At 42.7% G+C, this 12,031-nt stretch overlaps 1 protein-coding gene across 2 annotated transcripts in view; it reads right to left on the bottom strand.

The window, feature by feature from the left end:
* The window catches only part of DYNC1H1 (dynein cytoplasmic 1 heavy chain 1), a 60,549-nt gene that overhangs the window by 17,512 nt on the left and 31,006 nt on the right, over positions 1 to 12,031 (bottom strand). Inside the window, exons 41-57 of one of the 2 annotated variants that reach the window (XM_054971699.1) lie at positions 10,985 to 11,150; positions 10,717 to 10,880; positions 9,528 to 9,657; positions 8,631 to 8,764; positions 8,265 to 8,379; positions 8,000 to 8,161; positions 7,364 to 7,578; positions 7,052 to 7,256; positions 5,496 to 5,669; positions 5,269 to 5,388; positions 5,050 to 5,170; positions 4,103 to 4,298; positions 3,423 to 3,540; positions 3,004 to 3,219; positions 1,935 to 2,147; positions 1,339 to 1,466; positions 168 to 321 (exon numbers count right to left, since the gene is read on the bottom strand). In XM_054971699.1, the coding sequence (XP_054827674.1) occupies positions 168 to 321; positions 1,339 to 1,466; positions 1,935 to 2,147; positions 3,004 to 3,219; positions 3,423 to 3,540; positions 4,103 to 4,298; positions 5,050 to 5,170; positions 5,269 to 5,388; positions 5,496 to 5,669; positions 7,052 to 7,256; positions 7,364 to 7,578; positions 8,000 to 8,161; positions 8,265 to 8,379; positions 8,631 to 8,764; positions 9,528 to 9,657; positions 10,717 to 10,880; positions 10,985 to 11,150 (2,731 nt within the window). Of the gene's footprint in view, positions 1 to 167; positions 322 to 1,338; positions 1,467 to 1,934; positions 2,148 to 3,003; positions 3,220 to 3,422; positions 3,541 to 3,681; positions 3,878 to 4,102; positions 4,299 to 5,049; positions 5,171 to 5,268; positions 5,389 to 5,495; positions 5,670 to 7,051; positions 7,257 to 7,363; positions 7,579 to 7,999; positions 8,162 to 8,264; positions 8,380 to 8,630; positions 8,765 to 9,527; positions 9,658 to 10,716; positions 10,881 to 10,984; positions 11,151 to 12,031 lie in introns of both variants that reach the window. The other variant, XM_054971698.1, reaches the window with a different exon arrangement.

Below are 12,031 nucleotides of genomic sequence, written 5' to 3' on the forward strand. Positions count from 1 at the left end.
GCTGGGTCATGGATGGCATGCGCCTAGAACTACTGGACGCAACACACTTACTTTTGTTAACATAGATATATATTTACACACAGACAAAACCCTGGTTTGTTTGACAAGAGGAGAAACTGGAAACAGGTAGTCAGCTGTTTACAGAGCAGCATGCAGGTGCAACTCACCTGGACAAGCAAAGGATTACCAAACCGCAATGCGCTCTCCAAATTCTTCCTGAAAGCATCATCTAAGAAGCTGGTACGAGTTATCTTACGGTCCTTATATTCATTCATGATGAATTCTGTAGCTTGCCCAGATGGGTCAATGATCAAGGGGTACCTAAAGAAAATGTCAAACCACTTGCATGTTGAAATTAACATTCTAGGGATCCCTACAGGAAGTTAATAAATGATAATACATTTTAAAACATGGTTTTACAAAAAACGTTTACGATCAGTGTATCAGGTATCCTTCAAAGATTCTAAAGGCTTTCACTATGCTGTTTATAATAATTCAATGTATATGCCACCCTTCAGGACAACTTAACGCCCACTCAGAGCAGTTTACAAAGCGTGTTATTATTATCCTCACAACAATCACCCTGTGAGGTGGGTGGGGCTGAGAGAGCTCTGAAAGAGCTGTTATCATACTAACAAAACAGTAGCTCCAGTTAGTTTTCATCTCAAAGATGATGGGTTGAATCCATAAGGACGGCAAGGAGACCTCTGCTCGTAGACCTGATCTCTCCCTTTCTGCTACAGCCCTTTAAACCTCTACGCAGTTTTGTGGGAGGATTAAGTTGGCAAAAAGCTGCTTTGAGTTCCTTGTACATGGAGACGTAACCTGGATATAGCAACAGTGTGCATTGCCTGTGTTTCACTTTTTAAATGAGCTTCTAATTTTAATTTAATTTGCTCTATGAATTACCATGCTAGATCAGATCCCTCCAGTGGAAGCTTTTGTTACCATCAGTATACCAATCAAGTGTCCCTTGGAAGCCTGGGCAAATTCATACCCATCATCTGCTCAACGATACATCGTCTCTGAACAAGAAGATTCTGTTTTTACTATCACATCGAAATCTTCCATAAAATGTGCATGTTTCTCAGTTAGCAGCCCTATCAACATCCTTGGGTAACAAGTTTCATATATTAATGGTGTCACGTGGAGTAGATTATTGTACAAGTTTCCTATCCAAATACCGATAATCCAAACATTTCCAAATATATACCTTTACCAGGAAGTTTGAAAAGGAATGGGAAATGATAGAAGTGCTCAAGTAGTACTTTGTAGCAATTTGCTGGCTTTCAAAAGAGTCACCGATATGCATGAAATGTACGGAAAACGTAAGAGTACCTGTTAAACCGCTTGAGCATTATTGCATTTTCTGTGCACAGGTCATCAGCAGGTAGAGAGCTTGCCTGCCAGCGAAGGCGTTCATCTGCATTGGACAGGTATTCAGTCCTTGCAATATCTGTACGAAACTGTAAACCAAGAATTGCTGTCATTCAGTAAAGTCATACCAAAGAATTGACTGCCTTGCAGCTCAGAAAATGTGTCTGCTGCTTGTAGTTCACATGCTAGGAGTGGCTGGGTCCTGAAAATAGTTATCCCGTGCCAAGATATGTCTAGCAGAAGATCCATCACTGATTGCAAACCAATGACTCACTCTCTGCAACGAGTCTCAAAGGAGATGGTGGAAAGCCTAGAGTCAGGGAAGTACCTTCCATATTCCCAAATTGCTCATATACCACCACATCTTTTTGCATAACAGACAATAGTCTGAAAGCATGTGATGATTCTATTCGCGCTAAATTAAGTTCAGATTTGTAGACTGGACAGATGTGAAACATATATAAGCTGGGCTCAAGAGAGGAGTGCAAAAAAAAATGTTAAGCCTTCAGGTGAACAGTAATGATTGGTTTTATGTTCCATGAAGGATCGTTTCTTACCTGGATGTTTGCTTGCTGCAAATGGTGGGACCACGTTGTGAACAGGTTTTGACGCATTTGTTGGTCAAAGTATCCGGCATAAGCAATAAAAGCTCCTGAGAGCAAGCAGTCTCCTGCAATGGTGGACATCTGGTTCTTGAAGGTTTCACTTGTTTTCTCCCATCTTTCACGTTCCGCAGACAGGCTCTTCAGCAGAGCTGTGCTACGATTTACCTGGAAGCAAAACAGGTTGATAAGCTTAGGAAAAGGCTAGATCAAAGCACACTGTTGGTGATATTTTCACATTAAGGAAACTATTGCCCAAGTTTTTAGAGATCCAAAAAGAAAATCATATTTCAAGTATTTGGACAGAGGAAGAAAATGTGTGGGAGGATCTGGGGCAGGGCTGTGGGAATATATATTGCATATATCACCAAAAAGCATGCAAAAAAGATGTTTTAAAAAAATGTTTCTCTGCAGTATTAACGCCTCTTGCAAATCAAGGAATCAAATATATACAGGGTTGAATCTTACCAGCTTTTCTGCATAATCCCACCCAAACCTCCCCTTTACAACAACCTCATATGGCTTGTGTCTACATGGGCCCCACAATCCCTACAATAGCCTTGCTGGTCACCAAGAAGCACTTCCTTCTGCCTTTTTTGCTGGTAGAAAAGTTGTTACAGTCTACCTGAAGTCCTCAAAAATTAAAAATCTTCAACTTCAGTCTTCAATAGGGCATATTTTGCAAGGTGTTAGAAATCATAATAAAAATCATTATGAACACAAACAAAAGAAAATGGCTATTCAAACTTTGGGATGCAGTAAGTGCTGCAAAACAGACTACTTCTCAAGGTTACTTTAAAGGTAGCCTTAAAACCCAGTAGGTGAGCACCAGACAGGTGCTGCAAGAGAATGTAAATAATAAAAAGGATACAGATGAAAAGTACATGTTTATCAATACTGTACTGTATGTGTTTTACATAGCAATGGAACTTTTAAAAAATCACTGGTGGTACAGAAGAGAGGAGTCACTGACAAATTCTAAGAACACCGAATAAAAAGATCCTAACAAAAGAAAAGCTCTCACTTTTGCTTCCACAGCAGCCAGGTCTGCCTTAATAGCTTGAGCTTCCGATATCAGCACGGCATACTCTTCCTTATAGCGGGCAATGCTGGCCTCCAGATCTCTGATCATCTGTTCCACTTCATTGGCCTTCTGCTGGTTGTCTTTGGCATCATCCTCAAGTTTCTGCAGTTCATTCCTCAGGGGCTCCACTCGTTTCAACATGTCAGCATAGTTCAGCTGGAACAGAAGGAGGACGTCAGTCTTGCGCCCTAGAATGTCTACGGTGGGGCTTTGCCATTTTGTAAGTTACTGTGAGACTACTTAAGGACTGCAGCATTAACTAGCAAGAGTGACCCTTGGCGAGTTGCTTTCTAACCCTTCCCGTCACTTTCAAAACACACTGCATTATCCCTCCACATGATCTGGCACAAAATATTTACCTGTGCAATAGCCCATTTTACCATAGGACCACAGGCCAAGGACGCTCTGTTCACTATTTCATAATTGTAACTTGGATTTGATAAGTAGTTCTTCTTCATCTTGTCCCGTATGGCATCACTGAAAGAGGAAGGCAGAAAAAAAAAGAGTTTGAGGAATTGTATAGACAAGTCTGCTGCATCCTTCAGTATGCAACCACCACCAAGTACTACGAGATATATCCCATCACCATGGTACGTAAAGCTAAGAAAACCCAAATACCTCAAGTCTTCGATATTAAAGTTGACAATGCTGCTGATGAAATTATCTCTGAGAATAACTGGCCTGATCTTTTTCCAGTCATTTGTCTCCTCACCCAACAGGAGACAGATTGATTCTAAAGCCAGTTTCACCGCACCGGGTGGGTTGGCCATGGTTCTTACTTCGACAAGGTGTTGCTTCTTTATAGAGCTCACGGCTAGTAAGGGGGATGGAAAAAAGCATTCAGCATGCAATACCACCACATGTTAAGGCTGCTGCAGGGAATGGGAGAAAGAAACTTCAGTTCCAAGATCACCAAATATGGCCACTAGTATGCTTTTAAAAAAATTAGTTTGTATCTTCTGTGTTTTCTTGTATAACCTCTCATGAACAGTTTCTTTCTTTTCTCAGCAGCAGCCGTTGTGTATTTGCGGTTATTCACCTGATCTCCTCAGCCGAAAAGTTTACAATAGTTGGGATGAAGTTTTCCCGCATAATGATGGACCGTATCTGTTTCCAATCAGTTGTGCTTTCGCCCAAAAGCAGACAGATGGACTCTAAGGCCAGCTTCACTGCCGCAGGCGGGTTGGCCATAGAACGGACCTCTACCAGATGTTGCTTCTTTATTGATTTAACAGCTATGCAGGAGCAAACCCGATCAAACCAGGATAGAAAAGGATGTTGATTTGGGAGAAAACAAGCGAACAGCAAGCTGATTAACAAGTCTTGAGAGAAGGAAGATTTAAAAGATTTTAAGCTTCAGCATAAATCAACTTAGCTTATTTGGGAGGGGAAAAAAATCAAATTGCACCATGTGACAGGCAATTCTTACACGGACTTTATTAGAGCTTGCAAGGAAGGGCAGGAAGATCATAGATCTGTCCCTGGTTTTTCAGCCTTCAGCATCACCATTTCAAACATTTGAAGGAACAATTAACTTATCAAAATTTTTCTGCAAGCGTGCATACAAATAGCAGCCAGAGGAAGCAGTCACATTCACTGCAGGAAAATCACTTTTAAGATAGGTTTTTCTTTTACAATTTAAAACCTTTTAACTTCTTTAAAAGAATCACAGTGAAGTAATAAATTGCCCACATGACCTTTTAAAATAGTACTCTGAAGGGGATGCGTTAAGCATTGTTCTGCCCTGCTAAAGTCTTAACATGATTAATAAAAAAAAAATTACCTTGAACGATTAAGCTTAAATCAAAATATTGGTTGCTTGTGGGGCCAGCAACATTGGAGGCTACTATTACATTTCTATTAGGGTCTGCACGGAGAGCGAGCTGTTACTAAGATAGCTCATCTAAAAGCATGAACACGCCCCATTGTCTGCAGAAGTCCTGACTGGACTCAGAGGGATCATTTGTAAATGTAACATGCACATACCATTCTGAGCCTCAATGACTGCAGGCTCCACTTTATCCAGATCTTCCTTCACGCTCATCTGCTTGTCTGCAATGACCTCTTGCTGTTTGTGCAACTGTTCTTGGATTTCCTGGCTCATAACCTACAAGCAAGTTACACAGGACACAGTGAAGACCCGCCACCACGGGTTTAAGACAGCTGGCATGTGACTGTGCATTAAAGGCTTCCGGTGTTTCCCACCTTTTTCTTTTCTGCCTCTTGCTGATCTTTCACCATCTTTTTCAGTTTGTCATTAGCCGCGGCGTTCTTGACTTCCAGCTCCTGGCTTTTTATTCTCAAGTCGCGGCGCAATTCTTCTACCTGAGATAAATAATAGATTCTCAGTTATATCAACCAGGAGAACATGAAGCTTCAACTGTTCCCAAAGATGGCGAAGAAAGGTTTCGATTCCTTTTCTAGGTTCGCACCTGGTCGACTGTTTCCTTGATCTTCCTAAGGCCAACGTTCAAATGCATCTGCTGTTCTTCCAGCTCACTCCTTTTTTCATTGAATAAATTGGCATAGTGGTTGATAAAGTCCAGATAGTGGCGAGGAGTGATGGCCATGGTCCTGCCTCCTCGTTTCGCCAGGCGAGCGTTAGCCTGTTGGAGGAAGGAACATTTACTGATCTGACAGCACTGCTTCAGAAATCATTTGTGGTATTGTTCTGGATGACTCCGGTCAGGCCTGATTCAGATACAGGAAAGCACTTAAGTGTCTAGTTAGTTTTCCTTTATCAAATCATTTAACTCCTGGAAAGAGGTACACCACAGGTAGTGTCTTAGGTATATTATGTAAGACACTGAGAGCCAGTTTAGTGTAGTGGATAAGAGTGTGGGACTCTAATATGGAGAACTGGGTTGGTTTCCCCACTTCTCTGCTTGAAGCCAGCTGGGTGACCTTGGATCAGTCACAGCTTCTAGAAGCTCTCTCAGCCGTGCCCACCTCACAGGGTGATGATTGTTGTGGGGATAATAATGACATACTTTGTAAACTTCTCTGAGTGGGTGTTAAGTTGTTCTGAAGGGAGGTATATAAATCAAATATTATTATTATTATTATTACAGGTTATTGTACACAAGTAATACAGTTACGGAGTCTCTGCTTCCATTTTAAGCCTTTCGTATTACAAATTAATTATTCAGTGTTCTTAATATCAACTCAACCAACAAAAAAACCATACTATCCATTTTAACTACATAGATCATTAAAGGACAGCAATTACATGAGTCCAAATAGTATCTTGCCCAATAATATGAAGGCCACGGGCAAGGAGCCCCTTCTAAGAAGAAGCTCTCAGTCAAGTTAGCCAGTCGTATTTATAGGGTTTCAGAGCTTTCTCTTAGCAACAGCTGTGTATCCCACTTCAAACACTCAAATACTTGGCTCACTTATTACCTTATGGCTTCATACACAAACAAGATTATCCGTAATTGAGAGATGGTCTTGAAACATAGAACAATAGTTTATTCTTGCATTAACAAAGTCTATGTACAATTAGTGATTACAAGTTTCTCATATGTCTGAATATCTTTTGGCCCTCCATCAATGCAACTATCCTTAAATAATATTGCCAGCTTCTATAAAGTTAAACATTCCTGCCATTCTCAGATATTCCCTGCGCCTGGGCCTTGGTATATATCAATATGTGTTAGACAGCTCTTCTAATCTACACATGGCAATACTACTGTGTAACTCTATTGTTTTATGCCCGTTTTCAAGGTTGTTATGATTCTAGGCCTCTAGACTCCCCTTGTGGCCTGTCTCGTTATGGGGCCAGGCTACCCCTGTTTTCTGTGTGTAAAGGTATCTTGAATGACTTTCTTGGTCATATCCAACAACTCTTCCCGTATAGTTCTAGCCATATCCATGATAGTATGTTTTAGAAAGAACAGCAAACTGTTCTGCCAATGCTTTTGGAGAAGACAGAATGATACATGCTGCTAGGAGGTCCAAACAAAAAAGATAAAGAGGAAAAACTCACCTGATGAAGGGTCTGATGAACAAATACACAGCTGTTTACAATGGCTTCCCTGTGTGATGGCGGCTGTGGCAGCTTATCATATACAACTGGCATGTAGTCTGGCACAATGTAGTTTGGCTTCTCGAGATCCATTTTGCTGGTAAATTCCTTGCCGACTTGATAAAGGGCTTCAGTTGACCAGTCTCCGAACCAGTTCAAGACGCACCTGAAAGAGAAAACGCAACCTTTGAATGTTCCATCCCATATCTTAAGTGAGTTTCAATGTAAGAGAATCCACACACTCTGTCACTGGGAAATAAGCAGCATGTGTACCTGTTGAAGAGAGCTGGGGATGTGGCTGCTCTGTCTTTCAAGCCCTCGGAAGATGGGTTCATGGTGAAGACGACGTGGAGATTGCGAATGACTTGGCTGGTGAACCATTTGTAAAGCTCTTCATGCGAATCCAACATCAAGCCCTCTTTCTGAGCTCCTTCCTTACACTGAGTCATAAGAGTGGCATATTCGTCTCCTTCAAACAGACCAGGAACCTAATATGAGGGATAAGCAAGTTATTTTGACATACTGATGCAGAAGTTTTCTGGGTTTTTTTTGCATCATGTGAAATGTTCTGAAAAACATTGCAGATCTCAAAGTCTCAAGCACAGAAACCCTGTCAAATAGGCCAGGGAGGCAGCAGGACCAGATTAACTAAAACCACCATGTGAGCAGGAGAAGACTTTCTTTCCAAGCTGGGCTGGAATACAATGTTCACATTTAGAATTGTAAGAGAGAATGCACAATTGTTCGGGTGCAGATTTTGGGCAAAATTTAGTCCCCGTGTAATTTAATTGCAATATTTCCAACAACCTGGATAGAACCTGACTGAACTATTTTTGTTTGCTTTTTTAAAAAAAAGTGAAGTACCAGAAATCCAACTGTTTACTGACTCATAGTTACAAACAAGGTTACCTCTCCATTGGCCAGAAGAGTATTCATTCTCTCTAGGAATCCAGAATCGAGAACATTTGATTCATCCATTATGAATGCTATCTTCTCATTCTTGCAGCCAGAGCGTCTCAATACTGTTCTTAGATCTTCGTCAAAGTCTTCTCCAGTGTACTTTCTATGCACCTAGAAACATCAGTTGTGTTAAATATGGCCTTGATGTAGCCTGCAGCATTTAAGAAGAAATGCAAACTTTGCCCTTTCTGGGGGGCAAAGTCGGTATACCAACCTTAATTTGGTAGACGCTTAAGCCATTCATCCAAGCCACAAATCGTGAGAGCGTGGTCTTTCCAGCTCCACTAACACCAATCAAAAGCAAGTGTCCCTGAGGCTGACGGAAGATCCTGGATAGGGAGAGAGAGAGAGAGATCTTGACAACAGGACAGGACTAAGTTACCTGTCTTCCTTCCCTAATCAAATACACGATGCATGACTGATACATGACGATGCTTGAAGATGAACTGTAGGCAGTATTCAAGATCCTTCTCAACCATTCATTTATTTGGTACAACAGCCAGGATGAATGGTATCCCCTTTTAAAATGGATTTACTACTCGCTAATAAGAAATGAATCTGGATAATAAGCATGTAGTACCTGTCAATTCGTAGAACATGGTCCAGGACTTCATTGAATAAGACCAGTGGTACGTCAAGTTCTTCCTCATAGAATACCTTCAGCCTGGCTTTTACATAGTCTCTTAGCTCTTCTTGATCCACTGGGATGTAATCCTAAAAGGACAGTATGGACAATTAAATGCAAGTTCTCTTCTGCTCTATGCATAAACACAAACACTTGAAAGAGTCGGGGCTGCTCTTGCTTATAGTAACGTCTTGAGATTCAAGACGTGCTTCCCTTCACAAGAAGGTACTCCCCTGCTCCCAGTCAAGTGATTTGTGCTTAGCATGACAACCACCCTCAGGCTTTTCCCAAGTCAAGAACAGGGATGGATAGCAGCCTAAAACGTCTTCCTAAAACAAGGTGACACATGAGAATACCAGCTTGAATGATCAACTGAGATTTTCAAATGCAGAGAGGGCTTCATGTCATGGGTTTTGGAGTAGACAGCAAGGAAAAACATTTACGTGCTGCTCTCCAAGTAACTGTGTAGGTGGGACTGGAGTTCAAATTTAAAAGGAGGGAGAGATTTTTTTTCAAACAGTCATCGTGACTCAAAGGACTCCCAGAAGAAATGTTTCCAGCCAAGACTCCACATCTGCTGCTAATGGCAGAGGCAATACTGCTATAGTTTTTATACATATCCTATTTAAGTTAAACAGACTATCATTTGTAGTTGATGGCACGATTACTTTTCCTCAGCTTCCCAGGCCATATCTATCTTTATGTGCAGAAACAGAATTTAAGAATCACGCAGAGGGAAAGCGTAACTTCTTAGGAATGACCCACTGAGCAATCCACGTAGTAACAAAACATGGTTATTTTGCATGTTCAAAGTACAAGCAAGCAAAGATTATATTCATCCTCTGCATTTACCTTTGACAACCAATTGCTGTACAGAATGGGCCTGCACATTGCTTTCTCTTTGTCTATGTTGGGGAAGTGTTTCAGAGCCACCATGTCAATGTTTTCATCAGTCCAACGTCTCTCTTCATCTTCCACAAGCCTAGGAATAAATAGAAGAATGCTGGTAAAACAACAGCAGTAATAGTTATACTCAGGAGTGGACCAACAACATACAGGACTGTGTCCAGCCTAACTAGTAATACCACACAGAAAACTGAAAAAACATTCTTCTTCCAACCAGGAGGCCAAGTTATTATCAGAACATAATCTCTGTATGGATGCAGCAGCTCACATACAAGGAGAGCTGAGAGACATTTGTAAACTACCAGTGCTTTTAAAAAATATTTAAATATAAGGAGGAGTCTATTTTTGATCAGTTGCTGATTAATATGAAAAATTTATTTTAGGATAACATGCAGCCTTCTAATGTCTAAATGGCTAAAACATGTCTAAATATTAGCTAAACTGTATTACAGAGAGAGATTTTATCCTTTGCAGGCTCACTACAGGGCTGGATCGAGGGGGGGCGGGGGGGGTAGTTTGCCCCTGGCGCTGCCAAAGAGGGGGCGCCAGGCGCAGCTGCCAGCTGCCGGGAGTGTGCTGGCAGCAGCGCAGGCGGCTGAGCGGCTGCTCATGCCATTTGCTTGCCCAGCAGGACACAGGGAGCATGCGGCAAGCTGGCCACCCTCAGCCGGGCAGGCGAATGGCATGGAGAGCTGGGAGGCCAACCTGTGCCACTCGCCTGGCCGTCTGAGGGGGAAGCCAGCTTGCCACACGCTCCCTGTGTCCTACTGGGCAAGTGAGTGTCACAGAGGGCCGCCTGCGCCATTCGCCTGCCCCGCAGGACAGGGAGTGTGTGCGGCAAGCTGGCCGTCCCCCTCAGCGGGGCAGGCGAGTGGCGCAGGTGGCCTCCCAGCCGCCGTTGCTGCTATCGCTCTGCTGGCGGCATGCCCGCCCCATGTGATGATATCACAAAGTGATGTCATCATTCAGCGCTGGGGGGCGTGCACGCACGAGGGCAGCCAAACTGCGCTTGTCCCCAGTGCTGGGAACACTAGATCCGGCACTGGCTCACTATTTTGGGAGATGAGACTTTCACCCTACTTCAAAGAATGATGAAAGACTGAATGAAAGCATGGCTGGTATTTTCACAATTTACCTGTCCTGGAAGAGACGCAAAGCTTCATGTGCCCAGATTCTAATGAGGCCTTCAACAGGTAAGGTTTCCAGTGGTCTCAGAGCTTCAAAGATACCTCTCACCCATCGAGTCATTTCACGGGGTGAATAGATGTAATGTGGCTGCGTGTCCTGAGTAAACCTTTCCTAAAGAACCAGGGTAAACAAAGGTGAGAGTAGTTAAAGTACATTTCCAAATTTACTCTCACTCTAGCCATTAAGGAGCTGAAAGGCTACATCTGCCTAGTTACCTGGGACATGGTATAGAACTCAACCATAGCAGCAGTGAGAGGCTCTGCATAGGTGCGGAGAGAAGGAATGAGCCTCAGCATCGCCCGATTGAAAGTGCCGTAGATCTGAGTGAGAGAAGCTGGCCCAGGGTAGTCCACATACACAACTGGAACATGGCGCAGGAATCTAGAGAGGAGTGCGAGAGATTAATCCTTGACAAGCCCTCTAAATATTCAGCTTTAAAGGTTGTAAGTATAACTCCAGAAAAGTGGCCCCTTCAGTAAAGCCACCAGCTCAGTGGAGTCTTGCTGCTTAAAAAGAGGGACAAAAATACTTCTGATGGCCTAATTTTTTTGGAATTCAGAGGAGGAATTGGGGATGATTCTGCTAGCTAGCGAGCAACAGCTGAATAATACCTTACTAATAATGTCTCCTCTTTATGCACAGGGATTTAAGGTCCTGGCGTGCCCATAGGCATGAGCCCTTGGACACGAACAAGAGTCAAAGGGGTTCAGCTCTTAGCCCAAGTGTCATAACCTGGAGCTGGGTGGAAGAGTAGTTGGCAGAAGGAGATGAGACCTGCTTGGCCCTCAGAAGCATGGCCCTCCCCATCTGATTCTTTTGTATTTCTTTTCTGCATTGTTAGCCACTTTGGGTCCTCATTGTGGAGAAAAGCAGGAGATAAATAATGCAGCGTTTCAAAAAGGCCTTGCATCATGCACTGAGATCATTGCAACTGGTAACAAAGCTCAAGACAATGCATCCACCTGGGCTGAAATGAGACAAAGGCTTCCTGGCTCATTACCAATGCTGATTTCTCAACACCTACCACCACGCTGCATACCCCACCCTATTCAATCACACCTGTCTTTGTCATTCACCAGCTATTATCATTCGGCTTCTGTAATCACTTAACTCTCCAAGACATAAGGATAGATGGACTCACATTCTAGCTGTATCTGAAGAAGTGAGCTGTGGCTCATGAAAGCTCATACGCCACAACAAATTTGGTTAGTCTTAAAGGTGCTACTGGACTCTTGCTCTTTTCTACCGCTACAGACAGACTA

Source organism: Eublepharis macularius, chromosome 2 (genome assembly GCF_028583425.1).
Source record: "Eublepharis macularius isolate TG4126 chromosome 2, MPM_Emac_v1.0, whole genome shotgun sequence".
Taxonomy (NCBI): domain Eukaryota; kingdom Metazoa; phylum Chordata; class Lepidosauria; order Squamata; family Eublepharidae; genus Eublepharis; species Eublepharis macularius.